We start from the raw sequence: 20,998 nt of genomic DNA, 5'->3' as shown, positions 1-20,998 counted from the left end.
AGTCTCTCTCTGATTCGTCAAAACGTCTCCCGATGGTTACTCCTTCACATTCCTGAGTTATCTTTTTTAGGAGAAATGAAACTTAACTCTTTAGACACTGAATTTAAGTGAAAGTGAACACTGGCAGCCATCTTTAATACAGTTACATTTGCATTAGCAAGCAATTAGGAAAAACTTATTGTTTCACAGTATAAAAATATAAAAGTTATATAAGAAAATATATTTTCACCTTGACACTGTTAATGGGGATGTTGAAGTCTCCCAGGATAAGGGTTGGAAGTTCTGAGGACATGAAGTGCAGCAGCCAGGCTGAAAAGTGGTCAAGGAAGTGGGTGGGTGAGCCTGGGGGCCGGTATATGACCGCTACTCTGAGGGAGAGGGGACGGAAGAGCCTGATGGTGTGGACCTCAAAAGAAGGGAATAAGAGTGATGGAAGTGGGGGGGTGACCTGGAAAGTGCATTGTGGGGACAGGAGTATGCCGACTCCACCACCATGTCTGTTTGTGGGTCTTGGGGAGTGAGAGAATTGTAAGCCACCGTAGGAAATGGCAACAGGAGAGACAGTGTCAGAATCCTGAATCCAGGTTTCAGTGAGGGCCAACAGATTAAGAGTTGTTCAGAAAGTAGTTGTGTAGGAAGGGAAGCTTGTTACAAGCAGATCGTGGATTCCAGAGGGCACAATTAAAAGATGGAGATGAGGGAGTGCAACTAATATTTCTAAGATTATTATGGTTTCGATATGAGGTAGGGTAGGGGTTGAGGTTGGGGGATGGTGGACCAGGGTTGGGGAGATGTCCCCTGAAATCAGTAGGTGTAGGAAGATAAAGAGCAAATAGTTGTTGGAATTGTAAGTAGTTTTTTTCTGCGATGTGTTTGGGCAAGATGGGCTGAGGTTTCTCAGGAAGGTGAGGAGTGCATATGTGTATGAGTCGTGATGGAGGGGGGATAGGGTGGTGAATGTGGATGGCAAAGGAACACAGGAGGCTAGAAATAAAGCACATGGTTAAAGGGGAGAGCAAAGTGAGGGTTACCTGACTCCTGCCCTGACTAACTGCCATTTTCCTGATGCTTAGCTTCTGTGATGCTTGCGTGCTGCACCCCACACTGCGTGCTTCCCCTTAGGAACTACTACATATATAGGCCACACTACAGGGTCAGGAGAGAGGGATTGTGGGAGCTGGTAGGGTATAATTTGACAGCTGGGGCCAGCACACCAGGGGATGGTTAGATGATCAAAGGCACTAGACCAGGCTGAGTCAATATGCTATAGCACCTTCAACCTGATAAGATCTAGAGAGGCCCCAGTCACGGATCTAAAGCAGTAAGGGTACCGTTACACCTAGCGATGTACCAGCGATCAGGACCAGCGATATGACGCGGTCAGGATCGCTGGTGCATCGCTAGGTGGTCGCTAGTGAGCTGCCAAACAGGCAGATCTCACTAGCGACATCGCTGGAGACGGGGATCGCTACTTACCTGTCAGACGAGGCGATCCTGACGTCCTCCCGCCCGGCTCCACGCGTCGCTCGTCGTCGCCGCAGGAAGTGACCGACGAGAAATGATCCAGGAGCTTCTCGCGCGATCGGCGATAACCAGCGGGGGAGCGGGTCGGAGGTAAGTATCACATGCAGCGATATCGCTGCAACGTCACAAAATCGGTGACTTTACAGCGATATTGCTAGCGATATCGCAGTGTGTAACGGGGGCTTAAGTATTACGTACAGTGCAACAAATGAATTATACCAAAGCTTTAGCAAGCACATTAAAATATGCAGCAAAATGGTAAGGCAGCAGAAGTATGGAGTTGTACCATTTGGATATATTGCAGCAGAGGTGGGAAGTTGTACCATTCAGGCTGCTTGCTAACAGTCAATGGAGTAAATACATGCAGGGTGGCTCAATTGATTACCATTTGGATATACCATTTCGATATGACATTTACTAATGATGTAAATAGTATTTGGTTATTCATTATTTTATTAAAAAGCAACATCAACATTGAATAAAGTAACTTTGGCCCCTGGGCTTGGACTTATCTGAAAATAAAAAAACACAAAATCTTCCATGAGTAAAGAATTTATACTTCAGCCTCATTGTCCACAGCGCCGTCTTCCTCTGTCCGGGCGCGTTTTGGAACCGGTTCTCCTGAAAACAAAATAAAACAGCATTATGTTTAAAACATCTTTAAGCATTGCAGAATTATTACAAGAGTGCACGTCGCAGTGATGAGGGCTGACATCTGAGTATAACACAAAGACGGGCGCAGGCCTGAACACTGCAGCCTGTGGCAGTTTAGGGTTCATTACCATGGACTGGATACACAGCAGATTTTTTGAGATGAAAAACTAGCTGCTTATTACGGTAACAGCATTGTCACTAAGACTTAAAATCTAACATAAGAATCTGCAGTGGAAATTGATGTGCACGGCAGATCTGGGGCGGCTTGTGGGGGGGGTCTTCATGTTTACATAATGCATAATAATATGGTTTTGAAAAAAAAAAAAACCTACCGTATATACTCGCGTATAAGCCGAGATTTTCAGCCCATTTTTTTTGGCTGAAAGTCCCCCTCTTGGCCTATGCGTGAGTCATATACGGCAAGGTAGTCGGCGGGGGAGTGTCGGATCATACTTACCCCCCCCCCGGTCTCCCTTCCTTCAGCGGTCACATGGTACTGCTCATTAAAGTCATGAATATGCGCATATTCATGACTTTAGTGAGCGGTACCACTGAAGGAAGGGAGACCGTGGGAGAAGCGCGGGGGGTAAGTATATGCAGTATTCACCTGTCCCCGGTCCATCGTTGTCTGCCGCGTCCTCTGTCAGTGACGTTCAGGAAGCAGAGGGCGCGGTGACATGGTTAGTGCGTACCGCACCCTCTGCTGCCTGAACATGTGATAGAGCTATTCTCTCAGAACAAAGCATGATCTCACCAAAAATAAGCGTGCACATTCAACATGCGATCTGGAAGAACAGCGTTGCCCAAAATACTACTGGTACTACACAAGATTTTGCACAGAGCCAGGATACGGTCATGTGCACAGAGACGAAAACCAGTTCACACTTCTATATCTTATCAAATCTGCCGTAAAGTCTTACATCTTGGCATTTCACACAAGAATCACTGCCGCCTTGGGCTACACACTTACAACTCACCTTCATTATTCATTTGGCTTCCAAAAACAACCTCAGCGGGCAACTGAAAACTGATGCACATCATCTCCTTGTTGGGTGCAACCTTCCTTACAAGATGGATGGAACTACCCTCCAGGGTGGCTCCTAAGATCTCCTCCGCTCGGTCTTTTACTTCTTTCTCTGGGTTGTCATCTTTGGAGAAGCCGTAGCAGTGCACAGTCGGCAGAAGGATCTCGTTGTGAGGCTGCTCAGGGAGGAGATGTCTGAAGGTATCGAGGAATTCTAAAGCCAAAGCCGGCAAGTTCATCACAATGTGAAGCCTCTTTTTCCCATCGGGAGAGGACTTCATGTGCTTTGACAGCTCATTCTTAACTACCGTCCTGATGAACTCCCGGCCATCAGTGTTGAAGGCCTGAACCTTTCTATCCACTTTATTGAGTTTGCAGTTATGGACGAGCCATCTGTACGATTCTGGGTTTAAATCGTTGGCGTAAACGATACAACTTTTCTTAGCGGCTGGAATTGCGAATGGCCCCACTCCAGCAAACACATCAAATACCAAATCCCCGCTCTTCAGGATCCCAGTAATCCTATCATGTTCTGTAGAGAGTCGCGGGTTCCAGTAGACTTTGGAAAAATCAAACTCATAAGTGACGCTGTTCTCTTTCACCTGGAATAAGAAAGACAACAAACTAAGCAACTGGACACAAGACGGCCACTAAGTACATAATGTAGTTGGCAGTATTTGTCAGAGACCTGATACCATACCACCTCCTGCTATATAGCTGTGAGCAGTCAGCAGCACATAGGAGCATTGCCCGTCATTCACCAAGTACACAGAACCTACATATGTCCTATAAATAGTGATCAGCGAGAGTGCGCAGATAAGATGTTATCTGCGCATGCACAGGTGCTAACCGAGTGACTTTAGCGTGCTCAAATACTATGTTTGAGTCCCCGTGGCTGCATGTCTTGTGGCTCTTCGACAGCCGCAACACATACAGGGATTGCCTGTTTGTTAGGGAATCCCTGCATGTGTTGTGGCTGTTGAACAGTTGCGAGACATGCAGGTGCAGAGACTCAAACACGTTCCAGCATGTTCAGATAACACAGTATTCGAGCACACTCGCTCATCACTACCTCTAAACCATTGCAGGGTGATCAGCAATCAAGCCTTAGGCCGGGATAACACATGCGAGAAACACAGCCGAGTCTCGCATGTTTATACCCGGCACTGCCGCCGGCACTCAGGAGCAGAGCATGCGGCTGCACGCTCCGCTCCCGGGTGACGGCGGCAGTGCCAGGTATTAACATGCAAAACTCCGCCATGTTTCTCGCAAGTGTGATCCCGGCCTTATTCAGATATCCACTTTCTATTAGTATGAATTAAAAAAAAAAATAGATATAAATGCTTGATACCCTATTGTGAAGGTAGTCTTCTGTGAATCCATTGTCTCTATGGGAGGATATCACCATGATATAGTGCTATCATACGGAGTACAGGGGGCAGGAAAGAGATAACAGGCCTCCATTTACCCTGTGCATTACTGTATGTAACAAAAATTCACAGTAAGGGGACTTGGATGCCTTTTTTTCCTTCATTGTGCTTAAAATCATACAATGCACTAATTCACACCTTGAAGATGTGCAGTTTGGGGTGTGATGTGCAGTTTGGGGGAGTGGTATAACACTTGGCACCCATTACATCAACTTTGTAAAATAATAAGACGAATGTCACCTTTCTCCCATTAAAGCCAAGTGTGAACACTTGGGCTGCGACACACAGATGTAGGAATCAGACCTAAGTATGGATCACAATCCGGCAGCGGGTCTCCAATCCCAAACATGACAGCCTCATATATGCCTATCAGGAGACCCTCGGCCAGTCTGTGCATCACCGCCTGCAAAATGTGTGAAACTGGTCAAAATTAAGACTTCATTCATTGCAACAATAAATGGCAAAAATTAAATGAAATACTGTTAAAAGAAAAATTAGGAAATCCCCCCCCAAGCCTTTCTTGCTCTGCGGTGACCGCGCCGAGACTAGAAGTGACTTCACAATCGCTGGTCGCACACGTGACAAATACTGAGGTTCAGGTAACTGGAGGAGTGTGAGGATCACAGGAGGTCACGTACCTTTGTCATCATGTTTTCCTCTCCAGCCAACACTTCCATCTGGAAGTTCCTATATGTGGAGTCAATGGTGTTGGTTTTATTAACAACGGAGGTAATTCCCGGATTCTTATCCAATATCACCTGACCTGACAGAACAAGGAAAGAGACATTTTGGTCACAGAACGTTTGTGATTCTTGCTGCATGTAAAGCAAGTTACAGAAGTACAGACGGTCTCACACAAGCAGAGCCGAGGAAGGATTCAGATCAAGAAAGGTCACTAGTTTTACTGCCTTTTGAAGAAAAAATGATCACTATGTTCGCACGTACCAAAAAAGTAGATTAATCACCGTGCATTCCCTTGCAGAAAATCTGCTGCATTTTACAGTGCTAGTGAAGAGTATAAGATTTTAAGAAAAAAGCTGCAGCATTAATTGACCAGACTTTTATCAGGTATGTTCAGAATAGATGATAAATGTCTGATCACTCGGGCCTAACCCATCACTGGAACAGGGTTTCCACATCCTCCATAAGGACAGTCTGCAGTGACGAGCATGCACAGTACTACTCTGCTCAATGTCTAAGGAAATGGCAGAAACTGCCATGGACATGCTCGATACTCCATTCACAGATCTCCATACTGTGTTCGCAACATAAAAAGGAGCAGGGGTCTTGGACCTTGTTCTAGTGACTGATAACGATCCCAGTGATCACACATTTATCACTTATCCTATGGTTAGGTGACAGGGTCTTTCTGGGACAACCCCTTTAAAAGGACCCTGATGTCTGTTTTAGAAAATAATTTTCCCAATAAAAATAATTCTGAAGCATTTTTTTCATAGAACTCTGTGTTGTTCTGCTCCTCGAATATTCCTCCTGGAAACCTATGAATAACGTGACCAGAAGAATGATGAGACCAAGTTGTCAATACTAGAGATGATGCAAATGGATTTGCAGAATGCGGTCCATTGGATGTGTCAGTAATCTAAGGCAATCACACAGAAGCCCTGAGAACCGCCTATTACTTAGGGCATCCCTGGCTCCTCTTGATTAGCCGGTCTGATTTGATGCACATGTCCTGGGCCGGCTTATCAAAAGAAGAGCCGTGGATGCCAGGATAAAGGCGGTCCAGAGGCCAGATTCTAGTCAAGCGCCCACTGAATAGCACAGAGTTTTCAGAAAAGATGACGCTTAATTCTTATAATGTGGAGAAGTATTAGGTAAGGCAGACGTGGAGCAAACAAATCCTATTTAAATAAGTTACTGAGAAATGCATAAAAAGTAGTAAGCAAATCCAGGTCTCCAGGGCAGATTTGCATTTTTGGAGCATGGCAAATAGTTTTAGTTTATCCCTGATCTATATATAATGGTTCGCACGGCTCATTTTACTATTGTGGAGTGATAACAACGAACCATCATAAAGCCCTGTACATACCGATCAGGTTCTTGTAAGGTAGCTGGTGGTCTCGGAGATTCATATGAGCGATGTGTCCTACACGGCTGAAGCTAGTGGGGACATCTTGTCCTTTGGGTAAAACTGCTTCTAAGATCTCATCAGTCTTAAAATGCTCATACGTGAGCTGCAGATCTACCTGTAAGACCCGCGGGCTGATGTCCAGCTGCTTGAAAACCTCACGATCGCGGTCATCAAACGATTCCTCAGCTGTGACCATGAACGGGTCCAGTATCACCTGCTTATTGTCGCCATCGGTCGGGTCATCAATTACCCTCTTCAAATGCGGCCGGTGGAGGAGTTTGTGTTTTAGAGTTTTCATCGCTTTATTAATGATTTCTTTTCTTATGTGGAGAACAGGAAGTTGTATAGTTTTAGTGAAGGCGTTGCGGTCCAGATTCACCATCCCACGGACACTAGGACTCGGGGCGAATAATCCAACATCCTCATTATTCTCCTTTATCTCCATTACGGCTGAACGTCTTAGTCTCTGATACGTACTGAACGCGAGTCGTTCACAAAACCTCAGCTTCGATTGTTTAAGTTCTAACTTACTGAAGGTGACGATGCCGTAAGAGTTTACACAAGACGCCGAATGGTAAAGATGCCTATAAAGCCTGGAAAACAAACACACAAAAACAACATGACTCATAAGGAATAAAAAATACAACTAAAATACAAAAGACAAAGTTTGTATTTTTTTTTTAACCTCCATTACAGTGATGGTCAAACTTAGCACATTAATGGAACCACAAATGACATTTTCTGCACCTTCTATTTACAAGGATGACTTCCCCTCCATGATAAATCAGCAAGCTGAGCTCTTGATAGTTCCTCTAAATTACTAGAATTCAGATTAGTAATAAAGGAGGACCCCGACTCCGCTCATTTCTGCATCTGGAGGTGAGCAGGGTTGGTGACCTGCTGGGTCTAGTGGGTACAAGGTGGACAGTACCTGTCAATCACGAACGGTGTCCAGCAAGTATCAGTAGACGTGACATCTCTGGACCCCCTCACCTCCTGGTGCAAATGTGAGTGGAACTGGAGTACCCTTCTTGTGCGCTCCTTACTGCCCGGTCATATTGGTGTATGACCCTGCGGGATACATTGTATGTACATGGAGCTTGCTGCATGCAGCCCACCGTTGACAACCACTGTCTCGAGCTGTGTTCAAATGGCCAGTTTTTATTTCCATTTTTAGGATAAGTTTGGGAAGCATGAAAACGGAAATAAACAGATTAGATACAGGAACCATTCATATAACATTTTAAGGGATAATAATACCGTAATTGCATCAATGTGTAATAATTTGCCATAGATTATAATGTAACATCCGGCCACATTGCATTTGTGATCTAAACAAATAAAAATGCTCTTAAAAAAACACCAAGAAAAGTGCAGCAGAATTATGTGCGAGTCCAGCCCTTAGGACATAGCGGTCGGATGTGATGCTTCCCTTCTAGTCACCTGACCATTGCAGCCAATTACAGGCCTTAGTGACAGAAGAGCGGTGACACCATCTGCTCCAGGGCAGACCACCGGAGCAGACTCCTGGATCCACAGAGGTAACAGCAGGTGAATAAGTCAGATTTGTTATGTATCCATGTCGTGTTGTTATTTGGGCTGACTAACATCTTTTAAGGGAACCTGTCTGCGGATCCAAGCAGCCTGAACCGAAGGCAGCAGAAATCACAGCCAGGACACACGATTGCTGTTAATCATACTCTGACATATCAGTGAAACAGCTTAAAGATCCAGCTGTGGACTCGTCCTGCTCTGGTGGGCTGCTGCCGGGGATTGACAGATCTTGTCCTATGTACACACAGGAGAGACCACTCTATTACTCACTTGCCTCCTGTTTGTTTGCTGAGCTACTCTACCAGCTCCTGGTCGGCATCTATCTTGTGACTCTGCATATCTGCTGCCTTTGTTGCTTTGGACCTTCCTGCGTCCTCTCTGCACGTGGTCTCCAGTGTTCCAAGTTCTTGCTCCACACATGCCCTCCTGTCTGCTACACTAAAGCCCGGGATCGGTGTGCCCACCCGGACCTGAGGCTTAGTGGATCCACCTCACTATGTGAGCCTAACACTGTCAATTAGCTACAGCAGTGTGGGGTGAAGCCAGCCAAGGGCATCACCAGACTAGTCTCGTCTCTGGCGGATAAGCAGGGGGCATCACCGGACTAGTCTCGTCTCTGGCTGGATTAGCCGGGGGCATCACCGGACTGGTCTCGTCTCTGGCCGGAGCAGCTGGGGGCATCACCGGACTGGTCTCGTCTCTGGCCGGAGCAGCCGGGGGCATCACAGGACTGGTCTCGTCTTTGGCTGGAGCAGCCAGGGGCATCACAGGACTAGTCTCGTCTCTGGCCGGAGCAGTCGAGGGCATCACCGGACTAGTCTCGTCTCTGGCCGGATAAGCATGGGGCATCACCGGAATAGTCTCGTCTCTGGCTGGATCAGCCGGGGGCATCACCGGACTAGTCTCGTCTCTGGCCGGAGCAGCCGGGGGCATCACCGGACTGGTCTCGTCTCTGGCCGGAGCAGCCGGGGGCATTACCGGACTGGTCTCGTCTCTGGCCGGAGCAGCCGGGGGCATTACCGGACTGGTCTCGTCTCTGGCCGGAGCAGCCGGGGGCATTACCGGACTGGTCTCGTCTCTGGCCGGAGCAGCCGGGGGCATTACCGGACTGGTCTCGTCTCTGGCCGGAGCAGCCGGGGGCATTACCGGACTGGTCTCGTCTCTGGCCGGAGCAGCCGGGGGCATCACAGGACTAGTCTCGTCTCTGGCCGGAGCAGCCGGGGGCATCACAGGACTAGTCTCGTCTCTGGCCGGAGCAGCCGGGGGCATCACAGGACTAGTCTCGTCTCTGGCTGGAGCAGCCGGGGGCATCACAGGACTAGTCTCGTCTCTGGCCGGAGCAGCCGGGGGCATCGCTGGACTAGGAACTAGTCTAGTCTCTGGCTGGAGGCAACCTAAGAAACGGGCAACAGGCGCACTGCCCCCGACAGGTTACACATGGCAGTGAAGAAAAAGCCAAGTGCTCGGCCTTAGGGTATGTGCACCCATTGCGGATTTGGCTGAATCCGCAGGTAAAATGACCTGTGTTTTACCTGCGGATTTAGTGCAGATTAACTGCAGATTTTGTGCGGATTTCGCCTGCGTTTTTACACCTGCAGATTCCTATAATGGAAGAGGTGTAAAAACGTTGCGGATTCCACACAATTGACATGCTGCGGGAAATAAACCGCAGCAAATCTGCGCAGAATTTTCCGCAGCATGTGCACAGCGGATTTGGTTTTCCATAGGTTTACATGATACTGTACACCGCATGGAAAACTGCTGTGGATCCGCAGGGCCAAATCCGCAACGTGTGCACATACCCTAAGACGATGGGTCCGGACTGGAGCACAGCAGGGACCGGGGTCATATACAGCATGTAGCATCCTATGCACCTTATGGGGTGTGTCTGACAACGAGCTTGCTGACTGTTTCCATTAGTAGCCAGCAGAATTGTGTGCACTGTAACACAAGGACTATTACCAGGTAAACCCTGCAGTGCAATAAGCAATGGACATGTAATCATATAACACGTGTCATCTGTGGAGACTGTGTCACCGAAGTGGAACCACAACTCCCAGCATGCCCTCACGTCTGTGCCTGTGTGTCACCATGGTCTCCTGGGACCTGTAGTGTCACACCATGCTGCTGTGTGCAGCCCCTCACAGACTCACCTCATGCTGCAGCTGCTCCATACTGACGCTTACGTCATCACACGGCGACTGAGGGCACAGCCGGCATCCACGTGACTCATCACTGCGCGCCGCCGCAGTCACATGACAGGAATAAACAGGAAGCAGCGGGCGGTGATCAGCTGTAGTGGCCCCTGCCAGGGCGGGATGTGGGCGCGGAGGGAGCTGATGCCGATCTCCTCTGTATTAGGCTCCTGACTCTCCTATAAGGAGGGTGACAATGCTGCCTGCGGGACACAGCATCAATGCCAACTATGGGCACCACGTGTCTGCTCAGGAGGAGACCGTCCCACTGCTGGGAACCGTGAGTTCTGCACAATCTATGTGTACATGGCATTAAAGGGGTGGCCACTTTTTTCACGTAAACTCATATTTTTAAAGTCTAAATATAACTTTTGCAATTCGGTTTCCTGTACAGTGTTGCACCCTCTTTGCTGTTACAGGCTCTTTGTTTCCTGCACATTCTACATTTATGTGGTCGGTGGTTGTAAATCCGCTAAGACATATACGAGTTACAGTCTCCAATCAGACCCTCAGCATGAACTCACTGACTGATTCCCTGTGAGCTCATTCTGCAGCCTGCAATAGACAGTGCAACAAAATGGCTATAGGAAGCAAACGGGGCATCGTTTTTTATGAATCCTGACTACAGAAAATGATTTATAACCAAATATGCATGCACTGGAGAAAATAATGTCCCCAAAGGTGGACAGCCCATACTGGGAGTGGTAGTTCTGCATTCTGAGTCCTGGGGACCGGTATATGAGGTGGTGTGTCCGAGTCCTGGGGACCGGTATATGAGGTGGTGTGTCCGAGTCCTGGGGACCGGTATATGAGGTGGTGTGTCCGAGTCCTGGGGACCGGTATATGAGGTGGTGTGTCCGAGTCCTGGGGACCGGTATATGAGGTGGTGTGTCCGAGTCCTGGGGACCGGTATATGAGGTGGTGTGTCCGAGTCCTGGGGACCGGTATATGAGGTGGTGTGTCCGAGTCCTGGGGACCGGTATATGAGGTGGTGTGTCCGAGTCCTGGGGACCGGTATATGAGGTGGTGTGTCCGAGTCCTGGGGACCGGTATATGAGGTGGTGTGTCCGAGTCCTGGGGACCGGTATATGAGGTGGTGTGTCCGAGTCCTGGGGACCGGTATATGAGGTGGTGTGTCCGAGTCCTGGGGACCGGTATATGAGGTGGTGTGTCCGAGTCCTGGGGACCGGTATATGAGGTGGTGTGTCCGAGTCCTGGGGACCGGTATATGAGGTGGTGTGTCCGAGTCCTGGGGACTAGTGATGAGTGAGTATAGTCCGTTGCTCAGGTTTTCCTGAGCATGCTCTGGTGGTCTCCGAGTATTTTGGCGTACTCAGATTGTTTGTGTCATCTCAGCTGCATGATTTGCGGCTGCTGGACGGGCTGAATACATGTGGGGATTGCCTGTTTTTTAGAAAATCCCCACATGTATTCAGGATGTCCAGCAGCCGCAAATCATGCAGCTGAAGCTACAGAAACGAAGTCTCTGAGCACACCAAAATACTCGGAGATCACCCAAGCATGCTCGGGGAAACCTGAGCAACGAGTATACTCGCTCATCACTACTGGTGACCAATATGAGGTTGTGTACGAGTCCTGGTGACCAGTATATGAGTGTGTGTATGTACTGCTGATACTATGTTAGTGTAGTTGTTCCTCTATTGGTGATCCATTATTTCTCGTTGTGCAGTCCAGTCTCCTGGATTTCTGCACGTTCCAAGTTCAGCAGTTCTTGATCACAACAGAAATCATTTTCGGTATAAGCTGACTTTGATTATGAACATATACAGAATTACAAATAAAGGAGAGCAGCCGGATTCTTTTGATTTTTGACCACTTCCATACACTTGTAGGTGAGGACAACTGAACTAAGATTGAGGCAGAGAGCGTCTCACCTGTTGTGCCTGTGGGGTAGATGGTTCTGCGGGGCCCCTGCATTATCTGTCTATAATCTGGGTATAGACCAGTACTGGGTAGATCTGACCTGCGTCCTTCTACCTCCAGATTTTGATCACCTGCGGCTCCCCATGTGCAGTCATTCAGAGCCGCAGGCTGTTGGCACCTGCTGGAGAGCCACTTTACAGCTCTAGGTCACAGCTCTCTGCCGTACATTGGGTGTTTGTCTCCTGTACCGAGCTTCTGCCCCATTGTGACTTGGGTTTGAGAATTTACTGAGAATATAGATTGTACATACCGTACTTTACATGTCTAAGCACTGACAGCCTCGTAATGGGACGCTGAATACCTGCCCATATAACACCCTTATTAACATTCCTCCGTCCCTGTGCCACACACACCCACACACCAGCTCTACTTACTGGAGGCACATTGAGTGAAGAAGGACCCAAACTGGGAACCCCCTCCCTCCACTTAACCAGTACATTACATGGTAATTTTGGACCTTCTATGGGATCCTGCCTATTATAGGGGTGAGCAATTAGTTCCTTGACCCTCTTTTTCATCCTAATGTCGCTCCGCTGCTTATGGAAGTTTATAAGCTCCATGAGATGTGTGCGCTCTGCCTTATGTCAGCCATCAGGGTCTCTCGTTGGAACATCCCATTAATGGTTTATTGGTGGCCTTTCTGCATGTGACTGCATTACACACACTATGGTCCACGCATTTTACCTCCTGTGTCTGCAGACTACAGGCTGCTGCTGTCGCATGTCGGTGGCTCTAGAGACTGTATCATGCATTTGTGTCTTGCAGAGACCGCAGCGGAGGTCGTCTCCTGGAGCGTCTTTTGGATTTTCTGTGTTCAATTTAATGAACGCCATCATGGGAAGTGGCATTCTTGGCCTGTCATATGCCATGGCCAGCACCGGAATAATTGGGTTTAGGTGCGTTTCTTACCTGTTACTTTGATTGCTACAGAGCCAGCATGGTTGTGACGTACGTAGCTAATTGTCTTGTGTCTGATGTTGTTGGTGCCTCCTATAAGCACAATCCGCTTTTTCTTGTTGGATGGATCCATTACAAATGGGCGACAACAGATGCCACATTAACGGATCCGTTGACTCCAATGTTAAAATAACAAGTCCAGCAGAGGTCAGTTAGTGAATAATGGCCTAAAGTTGTGTCCGGTACACCTTCTTTCCTAACAGATTCCTGCTGGATCCGATGTAACTGCTCATTGCTGCACATGTGAATGTGGTCTAATATGCCATACGCCCCTTTAATAAGCATAGGACTGTATATAATTTGCTGCTCTGCAAGGTAATGAAAGAGGAAGCCGGTCAGCAGGCTGTTTGCTGTTGTGAGTCTTACTTTCCACCTGCTACTTGCAGAAATGTTGTGAAAATGTCCTTTGACCTGGAAATGGCGTATTAGTCACGAAATGTCCCAGTGTTCTGCAGATAGTAACTTGTACAAATCTGTCCTAGCAGACCCCCCACATGCTCCTATGCCCTGACTAACCCCTCTCCGTCTTGCAGTATCCTGCTGCTGTTGGTCGCACTCTTGGCCGCCTACTCCATTCATCTGCTGCTTTGCTTGTGCCTTCACACGGGTAAGTTAATGAGCTCTGTATTGTATGCCTCCATATAATCCCTAGGCGGACAGTCATACGCCAGAGGCCTGTAGGTAACTGTGTACATGATGGGGGCGGCTTAAAGGGTTTGCTCCTCTTATTGTTAGCGCACCACCGCCCTGCCTCCAAGCTTCATAGGGAGGGTGTCATTGTGCTTCTGATGATTGGGACCAGTGGCACCATAGCACAGCTGTGCCTGAAGAAAGCGCTCTCTGATGCTGCAAGAAGCAGTTTTTACCCTGCAGAATCCAGGAAGATAGTTGGATTCAAAGATCTGCCTAGCTTGAAAGCAGAGTTTACAAGAGAGCCCATAAGCGCGTCGCTCCGTGCTAGGAGGCCGGCCACCTCTGATAGACGGCAGTGGTGGCCTGTCACATTGATGTAAAAATCCCTCTGTTCTTTAGAATGAAGAGGATTTTTAAGAGAGGGTTACAAAGTCACTTGTTTTTACGCTTTTTAAGATAAGACAATCCCTTCAGTAAAAGGATCGTAAAATCAGTTGCTTGCTGTCAGCACTTGAAGATCATGTTCTGCAAATATACTTAGTAGTTTGTGCAAGCAAAGATCACTACTAATCAGAACTTTTTATCTTAAAGGGAGTCTCTCAGCATAGAATGACTGTTCAAACCAAGCACGTGATGCACCCTTGGGTGACCAAACAGTTCAGTGCACCATCCCCTCTCTATTTTGATTGACAGCTGTGAATTTATAGAGCCAGAGAAGAACTGAGGTAAATGGAGGTGGGAAGGTGCACTCTTGGTGTGACCAAATCACTGTGCTTGGTTTGAACAGTCACTCTTGGCTGACAGACTTCCTTTATAGGGAACCTGTCACCAAATTAACCTGCAGATGGGGTTAAGTGGAAATCTGCTTAGAATTTGTCTAGGCTTTCTGGTATCAGAAAGTCACAAATTATGTTGCCTGTTGCATGTGACTCTTTGCTGTTTTTCATTGCTTTCAACACATTTGAAAAGTAGGTTAGGATAGATTTATGATATGTGACCTTTTACACCAGGCCAGTTCTTCCTACTCTTGTATTCCCACTTTTTTTTCTTTTTTTTTTTTTTTTTTTTTAAATCTGCCATTCGCTTCCAAAGATATTGTTGTTTTTATTCAGTCCTAATATTTCTGGTCTTTACCCAAGGGGGCATGGCACACAGGGTAATAATGCAAAGCAGCCTAAGGACACGCCCCAGAGGATCTGGTGAGCCACAACACCTTGGGAAATACCATAGAAATCTGCATGTAATAAAAGGCTCCATATTTCTGGAACCATATGGTACATTTTAAGAAAAAAATAATTTGGGAGAGCAGCAGGAATAAAAACCAAGAGCAAAACCTGGCCACTCGTCACCTGGTGACACATCTTCTTTAAAAAAAAAAAAAAAAAAAAGCTGAAAATCTCTCGCTAGTAGTGGGGTGGCCTAAAATATGAAAAAAAAAAAAATAAATTAAACATTTTAGACAAAAGTGTAAGAATTATCAGCAGGTCGTAGTCCTATATTACAACCCTGCTACTATTAGCGCTTGGCAAATACAAGTCAGGTGGTTTTTTTTTTTTTTTTTTTTTGTTTTTTTTTATTTATTGCCCTCAAAAACTTGATCTTTGTACTCAGCTATTCTGTGCAGATTGCCCACAGTATAAACCGTCAGGCATTTCCTAAAGGTACTGTCACACTTAGCGATGTACCAGCGATATGACCCGGTCAGGATCGCTAGTACATCGCTAAGTGGTCGCTAGTGAGCTGCCACACAGGCAGATCTCACCAGCGACATCGCTGGGGACGGGGGTCGCTACTTACCTGTCACACCAGGCGATCCTGCGTCCTTCCGCCCGGCTCCACGCTTGTCTCTCCACAGGAAGCGCCGCAGGAAGCTGACGACGAGAAACAGTCCTGGAGGTTCTCGCGCAATCAGCGATAACCAGCGGGGGAGCGGTCGTAGGTAAGTATCAGACACAGCGATATCGCTAGCAATATCGCTATAACGTCACTAGTTATAGCGATATTGCTAGCGATATCTCTTAGTGTGACATGCCCTTTAGACATGCGGTTTTGCATCATTCTGTCCAAATGGGAACTACAGTACTATCTGCCTTAAAATAGTCTCTGGAGAACTTGGAAAATCTTTTGGCTGATGTAAATATTAGGCTGGGTTTTCACATGGTACTCACTAATACAGCTATTAAAGAAAAAATAAAAAAATGAATGTACATAAAAACTGCATGTGAATAAGCTCCATGGATTTTATCCCTGAATCTCAGCATTTTGCACTACGGTTTCTACAGGCAAAACATTGCAAAAATGTGCATCTACCACTCCTGCAACACTTGGACCCCCTATTGTACAAATGTAGAGCTCAGTAGATCAATGCAGGGTCTGAGTGTTGTAATTGAAGGCTTGGTGCAAGTTGCATATGTTTAGCAAATACACGCCAAAGCCTTTCATGGTGCATATCTTGTAAAAACGGCTCCATTCACCAGATTGGAAGTATTGAAAAGCATAGCCTCCCGACGCACACCGCTTTTACAGAGGAAACCTTAGTTTCCAGGACGTGCCTCCTGACCGCACCATGGAGGTTGTCCTTCCATCCTAACACACAAGAGGTTAAAAGGACCCCTCCCACACCCCAGTGTTTTTCCTGTCTCCGTAAAGACGGGCACGAGAGAGATGTGGAAGGTCAGAGGGGAACTCCGGCACTTCCAGGATTACCTTGCTGGCTCAGGGGATCGGGTGGCCAAGCTCTGCCTTCTCCCTGTCAAGTGGTCAGAGGCTGACCCTCCCACCCCCAAGGGGGGTTCCTCAGCTGTGTATCCTGTTGAGCTTCCCTCCCAGTGGGGGTTCTCGGCTTCCACCGCCGGCTGAAGACCGCCGTGTCACTTCTGGGCGCCGCAGACATCGATTTCCGGTTGCGTTCCAGGCTGGAAGGCAATAGGACCGGAGGTCAGAGGCAGCACTTCGGGTGACGTCGGATGGCAGGAGCCAGCATGCCGCCAAAGATTGAGGATTGGGCGGCTCAGGCAAGACAAGGTAGGATATATAATCTACCTTTCTCCTACGCCTCATTGGGGGACACCGAGACAGTGGGTATTATGCTGCTGCCACTAGGAGGACACTAAGCAATCAGAAAGAAAAAAGTTAACTCCTCCCCTGCAGTATACACCCCGCAGCTGGATGAAATATCTCCAGTTATTGCTTAGTGTCTGTAGGAGGCACTTGGGTCTGGTTTCAGACTCCACCGTTTATTTTAATTTTGAATTTTCCTGTAAATTTTTATTTTTTAATTAACGGAGTGAAGGGGGCGACGGATCCTTTCTACGGCCCGCTCTCCCCCAAACCAACAACAGGCAAGCACGTGGAGTAACCCTTCACGTACCTTTCCTGCAACGTTTTTGGGGCTGATTCCTCTACCTTTGGCGATGATGCTTGATGGAAGTTCCCGTCCGGGGCAGACGCACGTAACGTAGAAGAATGGGACAGCGCTTACATAGGCCCTGAATCAGCCCCATAGCTCTCCATCCCCCCTGTCATAGGGAGGGTCGATTGAGCGTGGCCCTTTTAAGAACTCCAGCTCTGCTTCATCCTGGAGGATGAGAGCCTGCATAGAGGACCGGACAGCGCTGAACGCTGGAGTGGAGGTATGTGATCGGGTCCTGTCCCCCGGGAGTAGTGCTGATTGTAGTCAGCAGCGGTGCACCCAGGAGTTCTCAGCGCCCATCGCGGCCCTCACTGTCGCACCCCCCCAGTCGGCGCTACCGTGGGTAGCGCGAAAAATTTAGTCCCTGGCCTGCTAGACCTCGGGTAGGCTCAAAATCCAGGCCCCGGCTTTTCCGGCCTACTAGGCCGCAATTTGAATAGCGCCGCCCGCGCTATTGGCGCCTCTCAGCCTGTACGAGATGCGCGCTCCTAATCTCGGGGGGCCATATCCTTTTTTTCCTCAGCTGGACACAAGCTGTGAGGCGAACAGCCGGATACCGGGTGTCACCGCAGGGCCACCGCCATTCCTCCCGGGGGGACACAAGATAGGACCGGGTAAGCTGCATCTACCCCAGATCAAAGCTTAACCCCTTCCCTGCACGTTCCCTGCAGCAGACTCTGCTGTTAACCCTTTCAGGAGCGCTATGTCTCAATCTAAGGAAGCGAAGCGGGTTGCTAAAAAGCACACTGCGTTTTTTACCGTGTGTACCTCTTGCAAGGCTGGCTTACCTAGTGCACAGACTAATCCATTCTGCACTGACTGCGACCTGGCCTGTGCCCGGACCTGCGCTCAATCGCCCCCTGCCGCCGCTGCCGACGGGTCTCCTGCGTCTAGTACCCCTGAGTGGGCTGCGTCCCTGTCACGATCGGTAGAGTCTCTGACCCAGGCTATATTCTCCCTTTGGGAGGGCTCTTTAAACCAGAGGGGGTCCTTACCCCCCGAGGAAAGCTCTGGCGTTGAAAGGGAACCATCCGCCAGCAGGGGCCGTTTTTGTTCAAGGAATGGTCGGGGCTCTAGAATGCGGACCCATGACGCTTCCTCTAGCCCTGTTCATGCTTCTGTATCTGCGGCTCCTATCTCTCCCTCTCCTGGAGTTCTCAGCGAGCACGACTCTGATTTTGATTCTGACACATCTCCCCCTCAGAATCCTCCATCTGATCAAGAGTCACTTGATTCTCTTATTGAATCAGTTAACAAGATCCTGAAGTTGGATGAGGATAATGTTCCCACTCCAACACATCCTATTTCTCTTAAGAAAACCAAGCGCGTGCGTAGGTTATTTACCTGCCATCCGGACTTTAAGAAAGTGGTTCAGCAACATAGAGATCGTCCGCATAAGCGATTCACAGGGCACAAGTCTAGTCGGGCTAAATACCCCTTTGACCCAGACCTAATGAAGGATTGGTTACAGTCTCCTCCGGTGGACCCGCCTGTATCGCACCTGGCTACAAAGACACTTCTGTCTGTGTCCGAGGGGTCCTCGATCAAAAACCCCTCCGATCGTCAGATTGACTACCTTGCCCGTTCAGTTTTTGAAGCTTCAGGAGCAGTGCTTTTTACATCTTTCACGGCAATTTGGGTCACAAAAGCAATGGCTGCTTGGGCAGAGATCTTGATTACCTCCTTCCAGGACACCAATCTTCCTCCAGAAGCAACCGCGGTCGCCAGGCAGATAATTCACGCAGCGGACTTCGTAGTGGACGCCTCTTTTGACGCCGCCAACTGCGCTGCTCAAACTGCCACTAATGCGGTCTCCTTTAGAAGAGCCCTATGGCTTCGCGACTGGCGGGCGGATGCCGCATCCAAAAGATCCTTGACTTCTCTCCTGTTTCAAACAGGTCGCCTTTTTGGAGAGAAACTAGATCAACTCATTTCTGATGCTACCGGGGGGGGGGGGAGAGTAAATTTCTGCCTCAACAAAAAGCTGCTCGGCCGTTTCGCAACCAACAGCCGGCGCGCTTTTGTTCCTTTCGCAACAACTCCGGTTGGTCCTCCTCTACCTTCTCTTCCGGATCATGTCCATGTTCGCGCAGGGACAGAGGCTCCCAGGTCTCGTACAGACCTAACCGTCCTTGGAAACCCAGACCTAGGGCTTCTGGTTCCAAAGGAGCCAGGTCTCAGGTCTACCCAATGACTTATTACGGTATCCGGCGGACGCCAACAAAGTAGGTGGCCGTCTACTTTCCTTCAGCCACACCTGGCTCGCGGTCGTCCACCACAAGTGGGTCAGGGAGATAGTTTTCCTCTCCCCCTCCAACTCATTTTTTCCTTTCCTCTCCGCCCAAGGGAAAGGCAAGAGCCTTCCTTCAGGCTGTTCAAGCTCTCTTAAGGGACGGCGTCATCATTCCGGTCCCTCATCACGAGAGGATTTTATTCAAACCTTTTTGTGGTTCCAAAGAAAGACGGCCCGATGCGTCCCATTCTGGATCTCAAACTGTTAAATCAGTTCATCACGGTTCGGCGATTCCGAATGGAATCTCTCCGGTCAGTGGTCGCTTCCATGGAAAAAGGAGAGTTCCTAGCATCCATCGACATCAAGGACGCTTACCTTCACATCCCGATCTGCCCGTCTCACCAGCAGTTCCTGCGCTTTGCCATTCACAAGGAACACTTCCAGTTCATGGCCTTGCCCTTCGGACTCGCCACTGCCCCCAGAGTCTTTACCAAGGTCATGGCGGCTGTCATGGCCATTCTCCACTCTCGGGGAGTAGTACTGTTACCGTATCTCGACGACCTGCTCATCAAGGGTCCGTCCCTTTCAGCCTGCGAAGAATCTGTGGAGATAGTAAATACACTTTCACGCCTGGGGTGGAAGATAAACTTCGAAAAGTCTTCCCCCGAAACTGGCTCAGCAAATCTCCTTTTTAGGAATGATCTTGTACACTTCCCACGGGTTGGTCATGCTCCCTCCAGAAAAGACGCAAGCTTTACAACAGGCAGTGCAAACTCTTTCTCGTCCAGCTTCTCACTCCATTCGTTTCAGCATGAGAGTTCTTGGAAAAATTGTAGCTGCCATGGAAGCAGTTCCGTTTGCACAGTTCCACTGCGTCCCTTACAACACCAGTTGCTGTCAGCTTGGGACAAGAACCCGTTCTCCCTGGACCGTCGGATCCTTCTGTCCCTGCGGGTCAGGCAAGCCCTCAAGTGGTGGACTCTGAAGTCCTCCCTGAATCAAGGAAGGTCTTTTCTCCCAGTAAGATGGTTGATAGTAACCACCGACGCAAGTCTTCTCGGCTGGGGTGCGGTCTTTCGTCACCACACGGCACAGGGTCGTTGGTCAATCCAAGAATCTCGTCTCCCCATCAACATCTTAGAGATTCGAGCAATCAGATTGGCTCTACGGAGTTTCCACCATCTCCTCGCAGGTCACCCCATCAGGATCCAATCAGACAACGCCACAGCTGTAGCGTATATCAACTGAAAGGGGGGTACCCGGAGCAAGATGGCTATGCACGAAGTGAGTCACATCCTCCATTGGGCCGAGACCAACCATTCCTCCATCTCAGCAATTCACATCCC

The 20,998-nt window shown here is 48.6% G+C and overlaps 2 protein-coding genes across 2 annotated transcripts in view; one reads left to right on the top strand and one right to left on the bottom strand.

The window, feature by feature from the left end:
* Positions 1 to 1,959: 1,959 nt before the first annotated feature.
* Positions 1,960 to 10,570, bottom strand: TRMT5 (tRNA methyltransferase 5). The gene is made up of 5 exons (XM_073571086.1): positions 10,432 to 10,570; positions 6,683 to 7,317; positions 5,271 to 5,395; positions 3,156 to 3,804; positions 1,960 to 2,145 (listed from the first exon to the last, which is right to left on the bottom strand). Exons 1-5 carry the CDS (start codon positions 10,434 to 10,436, stop codon positions 2,078 to 2,080), a joined length of 1,482 nt encoding a protein of 493 aa, XP_073427187.1. The 5' UTR covers positions 10,437 to 10,570; the 3' UTR covers positions 1,960 to 2,077.
* SLC38A6 (solute carrier family 38 member 6) overlaps positions 10,529 to 20,998 on the top strand; it is an 83,332-nt gene continuing 72,862 nt past the window's right edge. The window contains exons 1-3 of the mRNA XM_073571100.1: positions 10,529 to 10,753; positions 13,183 to 13,313; positions 13,908 to 13,981. Coding sequence (XP_073427201.1) covers positions 10,670 to 10,753; positions 13,183 to 13,313; positions 13,908 to 13,981 — 289 coding nt within the window. The 5' untranslated portion in view covers positions 10,529 to 10,669. The remainder of the gene's footprint in view (positions 10,754 to 13,182; positions 13,314 to 13,907; positions 13,982 to 20,998) is intronic.

This window comes from Dendrobates tinctorius, unplaced genomic scaffold (genome assembly GCF_039654945.1).
Source record: "Dendrobates tinctorius isolate UK_male_01 unplaced genomic scaffold, ASM3965494v1 ptg000006l, whole genome shotgun sequence".
Lineage (NCBI taxonomy): Eukaryota > Metazoa > Chordata > Amphibia > Anura > Dendrobatidae > Dendrobates > Dendrobates tinctorius.
Note: the sequence above shows the minus strand (reverse complement) of the source record. Positions and strands in the feature narration are given on the sequence as shown.

Bases quoted from the DNA above. Each gene is read 5' to 3' on its own strand.
- TRMT5 (XM_073571086.1), bottom strand. The intron at 5,396-6,682 runs GTATGTACAGGG...TTGTTCTGTCAG, and splicing joins ACCTTACAAGAACCTGATCG to GTCAGGTGATATTGGATAAG. The intron at 2,146-3,155 runs GTGAGTTGTAAG...TTTTGTTTTCAG, and splicing joins AAGCCAAATGAATAATGAAG to GAGAACCGGTTCCAAAACGC.